The 22,297-nt window shown below is 37.0% G+C and overlaps 1 protein-coding gene across 3 annotated transcripts in view; it reads left to right on the forward strand.

The window, feature by feature from the left end:
- The window catches only part of STAP1 (signal transducing adaptor family member 1), a 60,842-nt gene extending 39,729 nt beyond the window's left edge, over positions 1 to 21,113 (forward strand). The window contains exons 6-10 of one of the 3 annotated variants that reach the window (XM_069105331.1): positions 3,085 to 3,213; positions 13,993 to 14,062; positions 15,978 to 16,074; positions 19,676 to 19,751; positions 20,319 to 21,110. In XM_069105331.1, the coding sequence (XP_068961432.1) occupies positions 3,085 to 3,213; positions 13,993 to 14,062; positions 15,978 to 16,074; positions 19,676 to 19,719 (340 nt within the window). In that variant the 3' untranslated portion in view covers positions 19,720 to 19,751; positions 20,319 to 21,110. Of the gene's footprint in view, positions 1 to 3,084; positions 3,214 to 13,992; positions 14,063 to 15,977; positions 16,075 to 19,530; positions 19,645 to 19,675 lie in introns of all 3 variants that reach the window. The other 2 variants (XM_069105329.1, XM_069105330.1) reach the window with 2 other exon arrangements.
- The last annotated feature ends 1,184 nt before the right edge of the window (positions 21,114 to 22,297 follow it).

Genomic DNA, 22,297 nt, shown 5'->3' on the forward strand with positions numbered 1-22,297 from the left:
TGGAGACCAAGTAACTGGTTAGAATCCAAACTCTGTCACTTACTAGCAGTGTTACCTTGGGTAAGTCATATCACCTCTTTGATCCTCAGTTTCCTCATTTATAAAATGAAGGCATTGGGTTAAATGATCTCTAAGGGCCGGACTGTCTTTTGCCTTTCTTTGTAATCCCATCACAGTACAGTGCTTGGCATATAGTAGGTATTTATTAAATATTTATTGACTGACTGATTTGAAAGTTTCTTTTAACTCTAAATTGTGTTATCAGTAAACTATCTCTCCAGTCTCATTTCATGACTCCTCTGAACAAGCTATATGCTTTAGCCCAATCATCAGGGACTTTTCCCCAATCAAGGCCCACCCTCTGTGTATTTATATAGCACATGCTGTTCCTTTTTCCCAGTACAAACAACAGCCACATTACCTTCTTTCAAGGTCCATATATGTTGTTACCTCTTTGATGATGCTTTTTTTCTGACCAACTCTCCTCAGATCTCTTGGGCTACTCTGACCTTTTCTATACACTTAATTTTATTCTATCTTGTATTCTACTTTTTTTTCTACATGTTTTTTCCCCTCCAATCTTGGATTTTCTTCATATTTCTAGTGTCTTACATGTAGTAGAAAATTACTGTTTGTTGACTTGAAATGAAATTTTTGGTTTAACACCACTATGTTCAACAAATTGAAGATATGACCAGGCTTATTTGCCACAGGTAATCCACAATTTCATACCAAATAGACACAAACACTCTTTGAACCCAAACCTCAGAGGAAATGGCCACCAAGAAAGAGGGGTCAAACAGTTTTTAACCTCTGATTCTATGTTTGATAATCTGTGCAGCACAGTTGGAAATTTTTAAATATTTGTAAATATATGAGAGATTCCAGGAGAACACCAAGATTCTGATTCTCTTTTATTTTTTTTTCCTAAAGTGCTTACCTGTGTAACAGTAAAAATAGTTTACCAATATTAGGTTAAGAATCCCAATGTAAGGTAAATAGTTCATGCAGCTGTTTGAATGCATTTCTTGTCCATTTGGTCTATTTAAATTGTCAGCATGTTCCTCTTACCTCGGTGATCAATGTGGTCTTGTGTGATAGTGAGATTTGGCCCCTGGTGGTGGGTGGAGTGATTATGAAGTAAGTAAAATAGTAAGTGAGAAAAGGAAGGGAGAACAAGGTACAAAAAGTAGAAGAGTCAGATACTGATGATATGAGAATTTGTTTTGCTTGGTTACACTTATTTGACAAGGGAGGACTTTTATTTTTTGGAGGGGAAGTTGTGGGGGGAAATGAGTGGGTAGTGATCATGGTAGGGAAAAAAAGGTGAAGAAAGAAAAGAAAGGAAATAGAATTAATGATACATTTAAAAATATACTGAAAAGAGCAAAGGAAGTTCAGAAGGGGACACAGATAAGCAGGAAACTTTTGTTATTATTGTGTTAAATGTAATATAAATATACTTAAAAACCATGTTGTAGAAGCTTATTATTTCATATATTCCTCATTTTCTGGTTTTCTTTTTTCTTTTTTTTTTTGGAGGGCAATTGGGGTTAAGTAACTTGCCCAAGGTCATACAGCTAGTTTGTGTGTGTGTGTGTGTATGTGTGTGTTAAGTGTCTGAGGCTGGATCCGAACTCAGGTCCTTCTGACTCCGGGGCCAGCACTGTACCCACAGAACCACCTAGCCGCCCATCTGGTTTTCTTTGTATATGAAAATAATTATGTTTGTTGGCATTTGATAAGCTTCTTATAATAGCATACTCCCCTCCACCAAAAAAATAAAATAAAATCAAGAGAGGGGAAGGAGGGAGAAAGAGTAAAGTAGATAAAGTATGTGAAGTAGATATTGAGAAGGAAAGGCTACTGGGCATGGACTATCAGAACCAATTCTGTGATAAAACAGTAGGGTGTCTTCAGAGTTGATTCTAGAGTGAGTCAGAGGTAGGAAATCCCTGGTTTTAGAGACAGTCAAGTTGGTTTCTGGCCCAGGGTCCTGTGCTGTGATATCACTATGGATAACTGAAAACTGATGACAAGGTCCTGGCAGACATAAATATGTGATTGACATAGCTCTGAGCCCCCAGTAATCTGTCTGTAGGAAGACAGTGCTCAGGGAGAAGGCAAAAGACCTAGACACAGGATTTGAGCCCAATTGATGGAAGTAGTAATTGTTTGTAAGTTTTTGGGTCCATATCATCATTCAGTGTTATTCATGATACTAACACCTGTCTGCCACCACTTTAAAATTTTTTTTAAATCAATGTCTTTTGTTTTTACAAAACTCAAGTGCTCCAGTATTCTCATTCACTCCTTCACCCCAACCTAACTGAAAAAAACACCCATTATAAGAAGAGAAACAAACAAAAGAGACAGTTTAGTAAATCTAACTAACACAATGAGAAAGTATGACATATTCATGTCATAACATTTCTTGACTGTTATCATTCTTATCCACATGCCTGGATTGTCAAAATTGAGTATGAAACTGCTTCATTTTAAAAGCTGCTCATATCAAATCTCACTAATTAGAATTAATACCCTAAGTACCACAGGAGCTATACAATGTGCCTAAAGAATGAGTTTAAGAAAGCATTCAGATTTACCCTTAAAGATTAGCAAACAGAGATGGCTACTCCAGTGCAGCATTAACAGTGAAGTGATCTCCTCTATGGAGAACAGAAAAAATATATATTTATTTAAAAAGCTTATTGGAAAATCTCAAAATGGAAATGAAACAATTTATTGTCTCATTTCATCAGCTATTCTGGTCCTAGATATTTAAAGAGTGGTCAGGTTTTGCTAAAGGAATAATTTAAATTTTTGTGTTCTCATTTGGTAGGGAAAGGAGTGGGGGTTAGTAAAAGGAAGAATTCCAAGTATTAGAATATTCGCATAGGGTGACAGGAATGTCACTGGTTATGCCTTTGGGGAATTATAAGATGAATTATTGTGATACAACCACAAGAGGGGAAACATCAATCTCTCTTCTACCAGACATTCAAAGCATTTTTTAAAGCAGTCTTTTGATTAGTCAGTCAGACTAAAAATTAATAATTCATTCTGTCTTTTCTTCCTCTGTAGGTGCTTTTATTCAGTGTCTCGGCAAGAAGCAACTGAAATGCTAGAAAAGAACCCTTCTTCGGGAAATATGATCCTGAGGCCTGGTAGTGACAGTAGGAACTATTCCATTACCATCAGACAGGACATAGAGTATGTTGAATTTACAAAGTTTATCTAATATTTAAAAGGAATTCTGTCACTAAGAATGCAGGGTACTATGGTTCATATGATTTTATTTAATACTTAAAGTGGAGAGAAAGTGTTTTAAAAACACATGGAAGATTAAAGACTAGTTAGGCAAATACCTTTTATAATAGGAAAGAACAATTAGCAAATATACTAGCTTGGGTTCAATTTATATTTCTCTTGTCAAAGAAATTTTTTTTAAAGTAAAATGTGATTGAAAGTGACCATTTGGGGGCAGCTAGGTGGTGCAGTGAATAGAGAACCAGCCCTGGAGTCAGGAGGACCTGAATTCAAATCTGACCTCAGACACTAAACACAAAACTAGCCGTGTGACCTTGGGCAAGTCACCTAACCCCAATTGCCCTACCTTACCCCTTCCAAAAAGAAAAAAAAAAGTAACCATTTAAAACTTGAAATGAACTTAAATATTTTTCCTCTGTAATCTTTTTATTTTATACATTTTAAAATAATTAATTTATTTTTAGTTTTCAACATTTACCTTTATAAAATTTTGAGTTTTAAATTTTCTTCCCCTTCCTCTCCTCCCCTCTCCCCAAGAAGGCATGCAATGTGATACAGGCTCTGCTTATACATTCATATTAAACATATTTTCCCACATGTTCTCCAACATTTATCATTTTCCTGTTTTATCATGTTAGCCAATCTGATAAGTGTGATGTGGTACTTCAGAATTGTTTTGATTTGCTTTTATCAAATAGTGATTTAGAGCATTTTTCATATGACTATAGATAACTTTAATTTCTTCCTGTGAAAACTGCTTGTTCATAATCAATTGGGGAATAACTTTTATAAATTCAACTCAGTTCTCCATATATTTTAGAGATGAAACCTTTATCAGAGACAGTGGCTATAAAAAATGTTTCTCAGTTTTCTGCTTCCCTTCTAATCTTGTTTGCATTGGATTTGTTTGTGCAAAAACTTTTCAATTTAATGTAATCAAAATCATCCATTTTGCACTTCATAATGTTCTTTCTCTCTTATTTGGTCATAAATTCTTCCCTTCTCCATAGATCTGACAGGTAAACTATTCCTTGCTTTCCTAGTTTGCATATAGTTTCAGTGTTTATATTTCAATCATGTACCCATTTTGACTGTATCTTGGTATGGAGTGTAAGATACTGATCTATGCCTAGTTTCTGCCATACTATTTTCCAGCTTTCCCAGCAGTTTTTGTTAAGTAGTGAGTTCTTATCCCAGAAGCTGGGATTTATCAAATAGTAGATGACAAAATGAACTTTTTTTTATAAGTGTTTTTGAATATTCATTTTTCTCAGCAGTAATCTAAGATCCCATTATCAAAACTATAAAATGAAATGAATAACAAATAATTATCCTTCAGAATAAAAGTATAAACATAATTTTGAATCCAGAATTTGCTAATTGGTTTACCTTGCTGTAGACATTAGCCACTATATATGTTGGTTATAGAGAAAAGACTAATGGACTAAAGGTACAGACATAAACAATGAACCAATCAAAAATATGACATCAAAACAATAAGGAAAAAACCCAGCAAACATGGGACAAGGTGAAAATACTATCTATGTGATTTTATAATGAATATGAGCTGAAGCAGAGGAGCTTCATAAATTGGGAGCTACTCTGCTTAATACCAGATTTAAGATTTCCTCTGTATTCCTCTATTTCCTCTATGTGACTTGACCTGTATTCTTAATATTTCATCAGTGTTACAGATTAGGATCTATAAACTGATGAAATGTTGAGAATACAGGTCAAGTCACTTGAGCAGAAGTACATCCATTGTGCATAATGTGCCTGTTCATTTGTTTTTGCTTTTTAATCAAATGAATTGACTTCACCACTGTTATGATAAGCTATCTTTTGGGGATGTGGAGGTCTAGATCAATCATTTCATTAGCATTGACAAAACTCCTTTCTCCAAGTCATTAGCAGTTCAATTGCTCCTTATTTTATTAGTTGCCTGAGGCACTAGTTAGTTTGATGTCTTGCCAGTGGTTACATATGCAGTTAGAGATAGGATTTGTACTTACGTAGTTCGTCCTGACTACAAGCCCAGGTCTCTAACCACTACACCAGGATGTCTCTCAAACAATTTCTACAAGTAATTTAACTGTATCAAGCAAGTTGTTCAGTTGTGTCTGACTCTTCATGACCATAGCATGCCAGTGTCATTCATGGGGTTTTCTTGACAAAGATACTGAAGTGGTTTGCTATTCCCTTCTCCAGTGGATTAAGCAAACAGAGGTTAAGTGACTTGTCCAGGGTCACATAGCTGATAAGAGTCTGATGCCAAATTCGAACTCAGGTCCTCCTGGCTCCAGGACCATTTCTCTATCCACTGAGCCACCTAGCTGCTCTCCATATCAGGCAAGATCCACTTTAAATTTAGTTCATGGTTTAGTCTGTCAACAAATAAAATATATATATATATATACATATATATATATATGTATATATATGTGTGTGTTTTTCAAATGGACATATGTTTTGTAATTTTTAGTTACAATTAAATATGTTATATAGACAGATATTACAGATAGAGGTGTTGCTGTATATTGGAATATGGAATTCACAGAACTCCTCCCTAGTTTATGTATGATTTGAGGATCTTGATTCCTTGATTTTTAGAGTTGTAGAAACTGAGGCCAGGGATAGTTAATTGACTTTCACAAAGTCAAAATAGCTTGTTAGTGACAGATCTGGGATTTGAACAAATCTCTTGATTCAGTGCTTTTCCCATTACATTATTCTTCCTCCTGTATTTGAAGAATTATTTTGTTTCCTCAAAAGTGAATGATATATGGGGGAAGGAGTAATAAGTATGCTTGCCATCTTGGGGTGGGGGTAAGGGAGAGATGGGGAGAAAATTTGGACTCAAAATCTTGTGGAAATGAATGTTGAAAACTAAAAATAAATGAATAAATTCTGAAAAAAAAGTGAACGATGTAGTAAATAGTAAAAGTAAGAGCTATTCAAGCTAGGAAATTATGGAATTGGAAGCAGCAGAATATTCTTTTTTGTTAGTGCCAGCCATGTATTTAAATAGCTTTAGATAGCTTCTTATATTTATGAATTGGGAAGTGGTATAGTGGATATATAGACAGAAAAGCAGAAGACCATATGCAATTCCTACATCTGATGCATCTAGCTGAAGGACCCTGGGCAAGTCAACTGAGATTTTAAGTTAATAAGAAAGTGATGACTCTACAGGGTTTTTATATTAATGGAATCACCAGTTTAATCTCTGTTCCTATTCTCAATTGTGAACTGTTGTAATTTGGGGTTTACTTTAATATTGTACAAGTCAATGGCAAACATTCAAAGAGGAAAAAGACAGCTGGTTTCCATCCCCCAGAGGACAGAATGTAAGCATAAGTGGGCATTGTGGAGATGTTGAGGTTATATATAAAGAATTTCTCAAAAATAAATGTTGTTTGCTGTTTAATAGCTGCTAGACATTATTGAATCTTTTTCTCTAAAGGTCTTGAAGTTAAAATTTCTCTGATTTCAGGTTACTTATTCATTTCCTTCATCTTCAGACCATTTGTTTAGCTTCTCTAGACCGCATCTAAAGAAGGAAAACTTTGAAGTAGGGGATTATAGAGTCCTTTTCTATCTCTAAACTCTATGATCTCATGAGATAATTAATTATGATTCTACTATAATTTGAGAATAGACTTGTTGTGTCATGTTTCCAACCCTGTTGTTCTCTGATGATCATTAATGGTTGTTGACTTTTCATTTTAGTGAACTGTTTAGAATTTTATTGATCTTAATGACATCTATAACCTAGAGAATACATTTACTTGTCAATGATTTTGGCAAAGATGATGTTTTTATGATGATGGATTTTCTCTAATCCATGCATGTCCTCTTGTCCACTTCCCTTGGTCATAACTGGAACATGTTTTCCAGACAGCTGATTGGGGTGAGAGATCCTGCAGTCTGTCATAGTAAAAGAGATATAAGTTGTTACCCTTTCTGGAAATGAAGCCTTTGCCTCAGAATCTTCATGCTGACAAAACAAACTAACCAGCTAACCTTAGAACAGACACTGAAAGCTGATTTAAAAGGCCTAAACAAATATAGTTTAGCCTGAGGGAGGCACACAAAGCTAAGAGCTAAGCACCATTAAGTTACTGGAAGGAGTGTCAATGAAGCAGTAAGTGGCGATTATCAATAATTGTCATGAAGAAGACTTCTGGGGAGGAGGAGGGGTAGAGAATTTCCCATTGTAGTTCAGCCTTGTTGGGTGGACTTTTCCTACTTGGGTTTTAGATTCACTAGTTACAGAACAGAGATAATTTGTGTTCATCTTCAATTAATTAATTAATTAATTAATTAATTTTGCCCTTTTTTTTGCAGGGGGGAGAAGGCAGGGCACACGGGGTTAAGTGACTTGCCCAAGGTCACACAGCTAGTAAGTGTTTAGTGTCTGTGGCCATCAGTTTTCATTTAAAGAAACGAAATGCAAGTCAAGCAAAATCTTGGGCCTGCAGATAATTTATTTTTTTAATCAAATGTTTTATTAACTTCTAATTTACATCATTCATTTCCATAAGATTATCAGTTACAATTTTTCTCCCTGTTTTTCCCCTACCCACCACCCCAGTGTAGCGAACCCACTGGATATCCCCTCCTCCAATCTGCTGTCTCCCATATCTTCTCCATACACCCTCTGACTTTCCAGTAGGGCACAGTGGATCTCTATGCCCCAGTGCCTATATATCTTACTTCCCAGTTACATGTAAAATACTATTAATAATAGTTTATATACATATATATTAAACATTTGATTTTAAAACTTTGAATTCCAGATTCATTCCCTTCCTCCCTTGTCACCCACCCTTACTGGAAAGATAAGCAATTCTGTATAGGTTGTACATGTGCGGCTAATGCAAAACAATAATGTAGTAGATATATTGTAAAAGACTGGCTATATTTCCCTCCCTCCTATCCCACCTCCCACTTGTTCTATTCTCTACTTTGATCCTGTCCCTTTTCAAAAGTGGGTGCTTCCAACTTCCCTCCCCCCAGCCTGTCCTCCCTTCCATCATCTCCCCTCTCATCCCCTTTCCCCCTACTCTCCTGTAGGGTGACATACCCTATTTAGTGTGTGTGTGTGTCATTCCCTCCCTAAGCCAAATTCAATGAGAATAAGGTTGACCCATTCCCTTTTGCCTTCCTGTTCTTTCCCTCCATTGTAACAGTTCTCCCTTGCCTCTTCTATATGAGATAGTTTACCCCATTCTGTCTCTCCCCATCTCCTCTCATTATATTCCTCTCTCACCTCTTAATATCATCTTTTAAGTATCATCCCTTCCTATTAAATCGGTCCTATGCCCTCTATCTATGTATACCTATACACATAAATATACACATTCACATGTATTCATATGCCCATATACCCTCCTATATAGACATATATATGTATGTGTGTATATATACATACACACACATTTCTATTCCCTTCAACTATTCTCATACTGAGAAAAGTTTCATAAGTTACAATTATTGTTTTTTTCATGTAGGAATGTAAATAGTTCAACTTTGATAAGTTTCTTATGATTTCTTTTCCCTGTTTACCTTCGCATGCTTCTCTTGCTTCTTGTATCTGAATGTCAGATTTTCTGTTCAACTCTGGTTTTTTTCATCATGAATGTTTGAAAGTCCTCTATTCCACTGAATGAACATATTTTCCCCTGAAACATGATACTCAGTTTTGCTGGGTAGGTGATTCTTGGTTTTAATCTCAGCTCCTTTGGCCTCTGGAATATCATATTCTAAGCCCTTCCATCCCTCAGTATAGAAGCTGCCAGATCCCATGTTATCCTGATTATGTTTCCAAAACATTCAAATTGTTTCTTCCTGGATGCTTGTAATATTCTCTCCTTGATCAGGGAATTCTGGAACCGGGCTATAATATTCCTAGGAGTTTTCTTTTGGGGATCTTTTTCAGGAGGTGATTGGTAGATTCTTTCAACCTCTATTTTGCCCTCTGGTTCTAAAACATCAGGGCAATTTTCCTTCAGAATTTCTTGAAGGATGATTTCTAGTTTCTTATTTATTTATTTATTTTTATTTTATTTTATTTTATTTTTTTAAGCAATCGGGGTTAAGTAACTTGCTCAAGGTTACATGGCCAGTTATTTCTGGGTGTGGGGCTGAGTGTCTGAGCCCGGGATTCGATCTCCAGGTCATCCCAACACTGGAGCCGGTGCTCTTACTTGCTGAGCCACCTGGCCACCCCTAATTTCTAGTTTCTTTTTTTGATCATGGCTTTCAGGTAGTCCAATAATTTTTAAATTATCTCTCCTGGATAATTTCTCCCTTCCTTCCTTCCTTCCTTCCTTCCTTCCTTCCTTCCTTCCTTCCTTCCTTCCTTCCTTCCTCCCTTCCTTTCTTCCTTCCTTCCTTCTTCCTCCCTCCCTTCCCTCCTTCTTCCCTCCCTCCCTCCCTCTCAAGTCCAAATCTGGCCTTAGACACTTGACACACTTACTAGCTACTATGTGACCTTGGGCAAGTCACTTAACCCCAATTGCCTTGCCTTCCCCCCTGCAAAAAAACAAAACAAAACAAAAATCAACCAATATATAGACAACATTCTACATTCATAATCCTCTACCTCTCCCACAGAATGAGAGGCATATATCTTCTAATCTCTTCTTATAATTACAGAGTTCAGTTTTGTTCCTCTTTTCCTTTTTATGGTTGTAACCACTGTATATATTGCTTTCCTGTTTCTGCTTAATTCACTTTTTATCAGTTCTTTTAAAAAAAATATATATATATATATTTAATTCCTCACATTTATTGTTTCTTACAGTGTAAAATATCAATATCCTTTCCATTCTACCATGCTGTCTCTTCTAAGCTTGTCCAGACTGAGCATTGTACTTTCTACATAGTTGAGCATTTGGACTGTGGATGTGGTTTTTGACCAAACACATTTTTAGAATCTGGCCTATCCAGTGTGGTTCAGTATCACATTCTTCACTTATAGTTTGCATTATGTACCCTGTTATATAATGTGAGAGAATTAATCAGGAGAAATTGATTTTCATCAATTCTATATTATGATAAATACCAGGAAATTTTCTCAGTTTTACAAAGCTCTTGCTCTTACAGAAAATAAAGAATAAAAAAAGTACCAAAGTTGAAAGATGGAGGTTTTTGTGAATTCCTAATTTGAATTAAATTATAACTTGTAAATTTGTAATTTGAATTTTTAAAGTGTCATAAGTACCTGTATGACAATGTCCTTGGGGAAAAATTCTGTTCATTTTGAAGTAGATTGACAGAAAGCTATCAGTGAAGTAGGAAAATGGAAGGTCAGATTAGAATATTTTAGTATCCAAGTTCCCATGTACATTTTGAGGATTTAGCTGATGTATGTTTCCAAAGGTTCTTGTATTTGCTGCTCTTCACAGTGAACAAAATAATTCTGAAGAATCTGTTCCCAGAATGCCTCTGTCTCTTTCAAAATCTAACAGTAGACCTTTTAAAAACATTTCCGTGATTCTGATTGTACTTTCCTTATCTATGCTGGACAGAATCTAAATACTGAATAGTGAGGAATAGCAATTGCAGTGAGTATTAGAATCATAGAATGCTAGGGTTGGAAGGGACCTGAGAGGTCCTATCTAATCCAGTCCTATTATTTTATAGATGGGCAAACTGAGGCTCACAGAGTTCAAATGATTTACCCAAGCATGCGCAACTAACTAGGAGAAGATTCAGGATTGTAACTCAGGTCTTTTGTCTCTTGGTCCAGTACTCTTCTTCCTAGTTTGATAGAAGAATATTTAACTTACTCGATCTTGTTGAGCCCCTGAGCATGGAGGATTCATTGTCAAGAATTTGGCAGTAATCCAGAGTTAGGAAACACCTGTGTTGCCCACAAAACCAAATCTCTTAGATGGAACAAGAAGAGCGATTCAGTCATGTGAGTCAATAAGTGTGTCTGGCAAAACAGGAGCAACAAAGACCACATTGCTTATACAGAAGCAGCTTTCGGGAAGCATAAACTCCACCTGTTAATCAATCATGAGTTTTTAGATTGGGAACGACAGAATCACTCTATGCCAGATTATTAAGGTGACCCTTCTCTTGATGGAGGACATCATTTTCACTGGCCCAGTGCTAGGGGATGTGGATTCAAAAGGCAAGAAGCTGGTCTTGTAACACAACTTCCTGTGTTATTTTTATCTTCTTTAAATTGTTATTGGTGGTTAGCAAGCTAGGATGGTAGACGATTTACTGACAGATTACATCTTCCTAAGAACTTGGGTCAAAGTCTTAGAACCAGTTAAGAGAAAGGATGGAATGGTAGAAAGAGTGTTGACCTTAGAGTCAGATCTGAATTTGAACCCCAGCTTTGCTGCTTATTACTTGTGTGACCTAGGGCAAGGCACTTCACTTTGGGCCTCAGTTTCTTCATCTGGAAAATGAGGGACTTGAACTAAGTGATCTCCAAGGTCCTGTCTAGTTCGAAATCCTGAGTTTCAGTGCCATATAAAGTAATTTACAATTTTTTTTTCTTAAGGTTTCAACCAGGAAATCTCAAGAGAGCAAATTGCACCAACATCTTTTTTTATTCTAACTAATGCTTGAAAAAACAATAGAGCTGAGGTTAGAACCTGGGTCACATCTTGGAGGAAGTGTGTTCTGATGCCAACTATAACTATCAATCCTATTTCCACAATTTTTGCTCTTTTTTTCCTCCTTACACAAAATTAGGATTCAGAAATAGTAACCAAATTCCACAGGCAGTTTTATGCAACATTCTATATATAGGGACCAGTGATATTTTAAAATGTTAACAGCAAGTGCTTTAAGGCCTCTTTTGATGGCAGGAGTGGAGCTGCACATAGGCAAGACTGGACTTATAAATAAATAGTCATGTGTTCAGAGGAACACTGGAAAACTCCTCTTTTATTTTCCTAAATCTTCCCCGCCATCCTATAATTGATGTCTAAATTGTGGCTGTTAGGGAGTCGTTATTTTAGGTTAGGTATTGTCCCATGTTAAAGGTAACGTAAAAATAATATGCTGGTGAGGAGTTATTTGTCAGAAATACTTTTATGTTAGGTCATTTGTGATATTTTTCCCAACTTGATGGCTGTATGAGAGCAGATCCTGATAGGCTGAGATCATGAGGTGCTAATATAGGAGTGTGGTCCAGAGTGGAACACCCTAAATTCCTAAAGAGAGGGAAAGGTTCCAAATTGGGAATGAAGATATTGAAGTGAAATTTCATATGTCATACAGTTTTGCTTAGGACAAGCTTTACTTTTTGGCCAAGTATGGAATTAGTATCTTTCTCAAGCAAATAACCATATGCAAATAACAACAGTTAATTTTTGAACATTTGGGGAAGATTTGGAGAAAGCCTTAACCTTAATAGGGGCCCCCAAAATACAAGACAGACATTAAATTCTTTTTTTTTTTTTTGCCTTTTTTGGAGGGCAACTGGGGTAAGTAACTTGTCCAAGTTTACACAGCTAGATTTTTTTGTGTGGGTGTTAAGTGTATGAGGCTGGAAGCGAACTCTGGTACTCCTGACTCAGGGGCCAGCACTTTACTCACTGTGCCATCTAGTCTCCCCCCAGACATTAAATTCTTATCTTACAGTTTCAGTTAGCACCTGTCATTGTTCAGTCATGTCTGACTCTTTGTGACCCCATGGACCAAGTGTCTGTGGGTTGGATTTTTCTGCCAAAGACATTAGAGTGGTTTGCCATTTCCTTCTCCAGTTTTATGCAAGCAGGGGTTAAGTGACTTGCCCAAGGTTGCACAGCTTATAAGTGTCTAAGTTGAAATTTGAACTCTTATCTTTCTGACTCTGGGCCTACTGCTCTATCTACTATGCCACTGAGTTGCCCCTAGGTAGTACCTAGTTTCTAATAAATAGGACAACTCTGAACATATTTTAAGATTCATCTACTGGACTTAGCTACCTGAGTACTGGTATGGTTCCTATTTGTTAGAATTTTCTGTATAAGCAGGTATCATTTGGAAGAGTCATGAACATATTTACATAGAACTAGAATATGAGGAGTTAAATTTCCATAATGTATTTTTTTTGAGGGGAAGGTAGGGCATTTGGGGTTAAGTGACTTGCCCAAGATCACACAAATAGTTTTTGTGTTAAGTGTCTGAGGCTGGATTTGAACTCAGGTCCTCCTGACTCCAGGGCTGGTGCTCTATTTATTGCACCACCTAGATGCCCCACATAATGTATTTTGATAAGTGAGTTAGTGGCATTTTAAAAGTTAAATCATTATTTCTTCCTGCAAGGTGATCTGGCCCCTCCTTGGTATTTCATTTTCTACATTCCACTTCCATTTATGTGCTAGGCTGCTGCTGCTCATGGCATGGAGGTGACCCTGGCTTCTTTTGGTCTGTAGGCCAGCCTATCAACTTGGGAAGGCTTTGAAATGTGAACTCTAGGGGTGGCTAGGTGGTACAGTGAATAGAGCACCGGCCCTGGAGTCAGAAATTCTGAATCCTACAAGTATTGAAAGACTTCTCATTAGTCACTGTTGACTGACCCAGATCCTCACATCACTAGCCTGAAGTAGCCTGGGGAAAGATATGGATATTAGATAGAGGGACTCTCCAGACATTTTTGCTGGGCTGAATGCAAATTTTATTTGCCATATGCATGTTTAGTTTTTATTTTTTTCTCCACAACAATGAGAACAAATAGGAAAGAATCTTTTTTTTTCTTTATTTCAGCACTCCAAGGATAAAACACTATAAAGTGGTGAGTGTAGGAGGCAACTACACTATTGAGCTGGAAAAACCAGTAAGTCATTCATTATTTTCTAACTATCTTTGTTACATATTAACTCTACCCAGACTTCTGCTTTCTAGAACTATAAGGAAGGTTGAAAAACAGACAAAAACTTTTTACCCAGGAAGTTTGTGTTGATGAAAAAATATCACATTGAAAGCATTGAGGTTAGCAGATTCTCATGGTGGAGAGTGTTGAGAGGGACAACTTTGAGCCAGGTGGTGAGGGAGTAGAGGTTGTAAAGATTCAGGAGGTGATGGTAGCTCTTTCATTTGTTCACTTTGTACAATTCTTTCTAAATATAAGTTATGTTGAGGGTGAGACAGAATATTAATTTTGCTAGACATTTGACTTAAATTCCCCCAAGTATAAGAGTTTAAAAGAATTTGTTTAAAACTAGGAAGAAGAGAAACTTGTAATTTTTCTGCTTTCTAAGTTTCAGTTCATTTTCAAATCTTAAGGGAAATATTTGGGAAAATGTCCCTCCCTCCCTTTCTTCCCCTAACTTCTTTCACCTGCAAAATGACAATAGAGGGAGTGGGGTACCCTTTATTCTTTGTCTATGCCATTAAGGTGCTTCCTTAATCATCATCTGTGGGTGGGGATACTTGGGTGAAGTGGTCTGATTCCTGACTGAGGGAAGGAAAGGAGCTGTTGGTCTTTGGGCACAGACTGAAGAAGGAAGCTAATAATGCTTCTGTTTATGGGGAACTGACTTGATCTCAATGAAATTTATATTGTTCTCATTGGGCCTCCTTGCCCTGCCCCTTGCTTTCCTAATCTCATTGCTTCCAACTCAATGGTGAGGAAGAGGAAGGCCATAGAATTTCCTGTGTTGTTACCACATCCTCTAGAGCATAGAAAGGATGGGCTTCAGTTGGAGGCAGCAAAGCCACTGGCAGTCTCATCTCTCATTTGATTTCTAGCCTCTAAGATCCTCCCAGGATTCCTCAGTTCCCCGTCCCCGGCCTAGCTTTGTAGAATATTCTAAATGTGTAAAGGCAGATTAAGATTGAACCCATCGAAATGACTGCACTAACTTCAACCTTTGGGGCAGTGGGCAATTGGCATTGTTTCAGGAGGGCAGTGACCAGGGGACAAGGTGACTCCACCAGGTAACACTGAAAGAGTATTTTATATTTCATATAGTATTTCATAGAGTGTGATACTATATATCATTGGTATGGCATCAAATTGTCATTTTTGTGATTCCTTTTCACTTTAGAGACTGGCCTTGATTTTCACTTTAAACTGATTTCTCAACTTGCATAAAAGTGTATGTATGTGGGGAACATGTAGATTGTAATTTCCTTACTTAGCTCAACCTCCTCCCCACCTCCCTCACCCCAGACCAATGGTGGCCCTGCAAGCACACGTTAAACTGTTAAATCATTAGGTCCTGAAGTGTCGAATTATGCTTTACACTATAAGACGGGGTAGTTGCAAATGTTGTGCCAAAAGAAGTGAGACAAGAGACCCTCCAAGAGTGAAATTTGGAAGTGGATTTTGTTTTCCTTGGGACTGTTCCGGGTCAGGCCCAAATCGAACAGTGAGTCTGCACGGACAATGTGTCAGCTTTTAAAGGGATATCAGGTAGCCAATGGTTAGGTATTACGCAAGCAGAAACTTGCAGAGGCCAAGAACAATGATTAGTCAGTACACACCTCAAAATTCCCACTGGTGCCAAGTCTCCCTGGAAGCCCACCCACCTCTGTGGGAGTGGGCTGACTGGGTAAAGGCAGAAGAGATCGGTGGGAGGAGGGTGGAATTGACCTGGCAGTCTGCTTACTTCCCTGAGGGAGGGATGAGGTTGGGGAATGGGACAACCAGGTAAAACATAGGGAGCAGAGATGACTAGATTGGTCCAGTGGTCATTAAACATAACCTGCATTCCTCCTCTTGTGTTTTCTGCCTTGTCAATACTCAGGTGACACTCCCAAACCTCTTCAGTGTCATTGATTATTTTGTGAAGGAAACTCGAGGAAACCTAAGACCATTTATATATTCCGCTGATGAAAATCTTGGTATGTTTCTTGTAATGGTACAGGTATGAGATAATGAGGTGAACTATGTCCATTTGCAGTGGGATTGAAAGTAAGAAATTAGCATCAGTAAAACTTTTTTTTTTTTTAAAGAAAAGAATGTGTTCAAGAAACACTCAGGAGAAAGAACTGATAATATTTGGTAATTGTTTGGATGTTGGGGTGGGAGTGGAAAACCTCCAAAGATGAGAAATGGAGTTTTCAGAGGAGTGCAGAGATTTAAGCCTGGGTGAATGGGAGAATTATAGTACCATTCGCAGAAATTTAAAAAAAAATCAAAATAAGAAGCTGATCTGGAGAGAAAAATGAGTTTAGTTTTAGTAGTGTTAAATTTGAGAGGCTAGCAGAACATCTAGGGATCAGAGTTCAATAGGCAGTAGGAAATTCAACTCAATTCAGTTCAGTGAGCATTAATTACTCATCTGTTATACTCAAGGCATTCTACTAGGCACCAGGAATGCAAAGTGAAAAACAGAAATAATCCCTGACCTCGAGGTCAACTTAATTTATAGTTGGCAATATAAAATGGAGGTGGAAACGTATATGTGAGAATATTTATAAAAGGGCATCGTTTAATTCATGGCCTTGATGAGTTTGATGAGTTCGAGGGCTGAAGACAACCAACCAAGCAATAAACATCTATCCTTATGGTGGCTTAGAAAAAACTGGATGATAATTTGTGACATAATTGTTTTTTTTTTTTAATTTAACTGCTTAAGGCACTGTTAAAGGATTTTTAGCACAAAATCTTTGCAGTATTATCCCAAACCCACTAAATGGGAGCCTCTAGAGCAATGGCTAATCTTAATTTAAGGATTATTGAAGCTTCTTCCTTTGACTCCCTCAGAACTTTAGCTCTTGATGATGAGGGATGGCTCCCTCTAGGTTCAGCAGGAACTCTGATCTTATCCAAGACCAGAAAACCTGCAATAGCATCTGGAAAGAATTCAAGGTCTCAGGCTTAATTGGAATGAGAGTTGTAGAAGTTTATTGTTACACTTCTATGAGAATTGGGCAAGAGTCCTTTAGGGGACCTGCAAGTAAGAGGGGTACAGGCTTTTACTTTTAAAGGGTAGGGCTGCCATTGTCAGGCCTGACCTGATGGATGTAGATAAAGGTTAGGGTTGACTGAGAGGAAATTGTGACTTTAGTGCATAGATAGTTTAGATGAGATTTGGGCCAGACCAGAGGAGACATGAGGCAAGAACAAAGGAGTCAAAAGTTGAGATTTGGGCCAGACAGGAGGAGACATGAGGCAAGAACAAAGGAGTCAAAAGTTGAGATTTGGGCCAGACAGGAGGAGACAATGAGGATATTAAGTAAGAACAAAGGCAGAGCGTGGATAGGGGGAAGGGGCAGAGTTTGAGGCTGGGAAAGGGAAACGTGATTTTACAGACTGGTTTTACAAATTGACTTAGACCCCAGGTACCCCATCATTGAGATGGGTTGTTATTTCCAATAGGAGATGAGAGAAAGGTTGCCTTTCCTTTTTTTTTTTTTTTAAAGCAATTGGGGTTAAGTAACTTGCTCAAGGTTACATGGCCAGGTGTTTCTGGGTGGGTGCTAAGTGTCTGAGCCTGCATTCGATCCCAGGTCATCCCAACTCTGGGGCTGGTGCTCTTACTCACTGTGCTACCTGGCCACCCCCAGGTTGCCTTTCCTATTGGACAAATTCTTTCTAACTCAAAAGCCACTACAGTTGTCGTAGAGTGATTAATTTCAATTCAATCATTTTCATCTGTATGAAAGTTTCCCACTCTTTGGGGAATTTGATGTAGGTTAGTGGCAGGGGTACAAAGGTATGAATTTTGTTTATGCCTCTTAGGCAAGTCTTGTAGGACTTTTAATATGCGATTAAGGTATTCTACCTCCCTACATTTCCTATTGTAGAAATATTTATTTACATCTGAAAGCTGTTTCCTTGACCTCTTAATGGTCTTTTTTAAGCCTCTGCAGAACATTGGTTGAACTCTTCCTAGGGCATCCCATTTTATAATCCAGAGAGAACTAACTTGAAGATCAAATCATTTGTTTCCTCTTCAAAATAAAGATGTAAAGAACCCAGTAGAACATACTTTCAGAGACTACTTTTCTATTTTGTTTTTATATCCCTAATGACTAGTATATAGCTTCTGCTTAATAAAAGTTGTTGAAGTGATCAGTTTGGATATGTTATAAAAGCTATTTTGTTAACTAGTTTAATAATTCCTGGAAGTTTGTTTCTCTCATATCCTTCCCACTCCTAAATATGACTTCTTATCAGACATCCCTTAACAAATCCTTTTTTCTAGGGGCAGCTAGGTGGCACAGTAAATAGAGCACCAGCTGTGGAATCAGGAGGACCTGAGTTCAAATATGATCTCAGACACGTCACTTAACCCCCATTTGTCTTGCCTTTCTCCCTCCAAAAAAGAAAGAAAAAACCAGAAACAAATCCATTTTTTCTCCCCTTAAAAAGCTTTTACTAATGATTTTTACTTTGATTATATAGCACAAAAAGAAAAACTCCCCTTAGTCCAAAACCTCAGGGGCATTATATTGCCTAGATATCTGGGGTGAGTGGGTTCACTTAATCCTTAAGGTCATCCTTGGAACATTCATGCTGAGATGGTTACAAAACCTAGTATGGACTCCTACTCCCAGGCCACCAGATTCTTGGAAGTTAGCTCTCTTGACTTTCAAAAACTATTAAGATGAGAACCTCGGTCTAGATTAATCTCTTCCACGTAAAACAAAAGAACAGACAGGAAGGCAAAGAACCATCTATTTTCTAGGGGTCAGGTCTCCTCAGAGGGAGAAAGTCCAATGCTTCTCCCCTTATATTATCTCCCTTTTTTTTGTCTCTGTGAAAGTCGTAACAATCAAGAAAGGGAAGAGAATCAATAATCTTCCAAATAGCCACGAATCAACTAAAATATGCTTAAATTTTCAGAAGTATATTATGTGACTTTACTCAATGAAATAATTCAGATTGAATTAAAGGTAATGGTAACTGATCTTATATTCAGAAGATTGAAAATGTATATTGAGGCTAAAGACCCACTAGCAAATTTATGAATTGGAGTGTGGTTTATATATTTATTACTAAGGATAATAATTTTTCAGCTTAATGATTGCCTTAGGATGGTGACTCTCAAAACTTTTTTGCTCAAGATTTACTATAAGGAATCCAGGGAATTAGGAGAGATGCACATGTGATTTTAAGTATGATCTCTGTACATTTTGCAGAATACTTAGTCAAACCGACTCAGTCCACATTTTGAGAACTGTAGGCACTAATTGTAAGTGTAAAATATTTAGGTAAAATATGACCTTGATTATGGGTAACAAGCTATTACAAAAAAATGCAGCCATTTATCGCTCCAGATGTTTTTATTTGGAAAGCATGACAATATAGCACCAAGAAAATGAGGTTGTCAAGTTATTTCTCTCCTTTAGGACATACAAAGGCAGATTCACCCATTAGGATTTCCCCCTGGAAGCAAGAACAACCTCTTGTGAGCACAATGATCAAAAATGCTGTTAGACCTCATGTGAATGACTACATGAATGGTGAGAAATACACATTTATTTTTCCTTTCAGAAATATTGGCAACTGAAATGAGAGCTACTTTAGAGTATGGGTGATCTGCATTTTAAATTCCCCAAGTTTTCCCAAGGTAAAAAATAATAATCTGTTTCATCTTGAGGATGGAAGGTCAGTCTATGTATCTTCTAGTAATAATCTAGGGTTATTGTTACCTACATGAGAGCCATGGAGTACTGATCATCTCTATTTTTAGTTTTAATTTTATTTACCCTTTAGCACAATTCAGTTTCCTGGGCCTTGTGATTTCCTTTGGTATTCCTAGTTTCCTATAGATTCTCTCAGTTTAGGGTTGTAAAGCTGTATTCTCAGAGAAGCAGTGCCTAGAAATACATATTACCTTTACAAATACAAATTGCCTCAGTATCCCTCCTAAGATAGTTAGCATTTGTAACTGAGATGAATGCTATATGTGATTACATGCCATGTCAATTCAGGAAGAAAAATAAGCTGCTTCCAAAAGCATGAATTATTGAGGAGAAATAAATGTCTTAAATCAAATGAAAAGTGGCATTTGAATATGCTAAAGAAATAGAAAAAATTAGTTTGGGAGCCAGGAACCTAACTGATAGAGAAAACTATTCTGTCCTTTTCTTTAGGTTATTATTATTCTTGACTAATCTCAACTTTTCTTCAATAGAATTTCTAGGCCAAGAATCCAATAAAATGAGAAGGGAGAAGAGAGAAATGGAAGAAAAAAGTGGACATTGACTAAAATAAAATTATAAATCAGCCTGCCTAATCTTGGGAAAAATCTATTTCAAAAATTCTTTCCAGTAAGAAGATTCCTTGGCATCTCCTGATTCTCGATGACAAAAAATTGCACCTGAGCATTATGTATGTAGAAAGTTGTCTTGGAAGACTCACCTTTTTACAAGGATGATAGAGAATACTACTATTAAGGGTCTTTGGGCGATGCACATATTTCCACATGCTTTTATCAGCTGACATTAATCTCTGTAAATGAAATTTGAATTCTCTCTTTGTGGGGGTTTGATTAGTCTAAATGAATTTCCATATACTATTTTCCTATAAGATTTTCTTTTAAACTGTGATAGCTCCAATGCCATAAAGTTTGATTTGAACTTGAACTTTCCAAGTAGAAACATTTTAATTGTCCAGATAGGGAAGCATCTGATCATTAAGATGAAAAAACACTTAAACCAGCGCAAGAGGACCATAGTTACCCGTCTTCATTATTTAAAATAAATGCGACTTACCTACTTTGTATTTATTCATTTATTTTTTGCTTGTTTCCCTCTTATTTTACTATCTCAAAGGATTTCAGATTCATGGTTGTAAGGGACTTCAGAGATCAACTGCCTCATTTTTCAGATGAGATAACTGGGACTGAATGTTTGACATGTCTAATGGCACATTAGAGAATTAGGTAATCTATAGTGTCTCACCGTATGGCATGAGATCATTTACAAGGTGGGAAGCACAAGGAAGGGACTGGTAATGGAATCCAAAATTGCAAACTCTCTAAAAAGTTTGCAGGTGGTGCAAACACAATTTGAAGGCATTTTTGAGTTCTACTAGATGGATATCTTAAATTCTACTTGCCTCCTAGTTCTCAAGTTCTAGTGTGATGATCAGAGGAAGACTGGAGCTACTGGAAAAATTAACCATTTATCCCAGTCCAAGTTATAAAACTGGGAGTTAAAGAATGCTGATATACAGCACTGGACATTCTTGGGAGGGGGGGAGAGGGTGCTAAGGGATGAAATTTTAAAATTATACAGTGGATTGAGCATCTGCTTACAGAGGGTGCATCTTGAGAAATGGGAGATAAGGCAGTTCTGAGTTGACAGTATGAGTAACAAAAATAAACAAAGAAACCAAATTAATCGTAAATTTCATTAAATATATAGTATAGCCTACAGGGGTTTGGTTTTTAACCTTTTTGTATCTTGGATCCTTTGGCAGTCTGATGAAGACTATGAACTATTAAGAATGTTCAAATGCCCAAGATAAAGTTGCAAAAGAAAGCCATTATTTTTAAATAGTTAACAAAACATTTTAATATTTAATATTTTAAAAACTTAATTCACACATCCCAGGCTAAGAACCTCATTTAAAACACAAAGCTGTGATAACTTTACTGTGTTTATCCCTGGACAAATAATATCTTAAGTACTGTGTGTAGTTTGGGACCATATATATATATATATATATATATATATAGTTTTTTTTTTTTTTTTGGAGGGGGGAAAGCAAGGCAATTGGGGTTGTGACTTGCCCAAGGTCACACAATTTGCAAGTGTCAAGTGTCTGAGGCTGGATTTGAACTCAGTTCCTTCTGACTCCAGGGCCAATGCTCTATTCACTGTGCCACCTAGCTGCCCCTAGGGACCTTATATTTTAGTAAGGACATAGACAAATTACCTGTTCAGAGCAGGACAATGACAAGGATTATTGAAAACCACACCATTAGGATTCAGTTTAAAAAACTAGGATGTTTAGTCAACAGAAGATTTAAGGTGAAATAGACACTGTCAAGTATGTATAGGATTTTCACAAGGAGGAACTTGTTCTCTGTTCTGCCCAGAGGGTAGAATAATGGGTGTTGAGTTATGAGGTCAAATTTCCTAATAAGTAGAGATCTCTAAACATGGA

This window comes from Petaurus breviceps, unplaced genomic scaffold (genome assembly GCF_028583685.1).
Source record: "Petaurus breviceps papuanus isolate PSGF00001 unplaced genomic scaffold, PetGlider_PUasm1.0 76, whole genome shotgun sequence".
Lineage (NCBI taxonomy): Eukaryota > Metazoa > Chordata > Mammalia > Diprotodontia > Petauridae > Petaurus > Petaurus breviceps.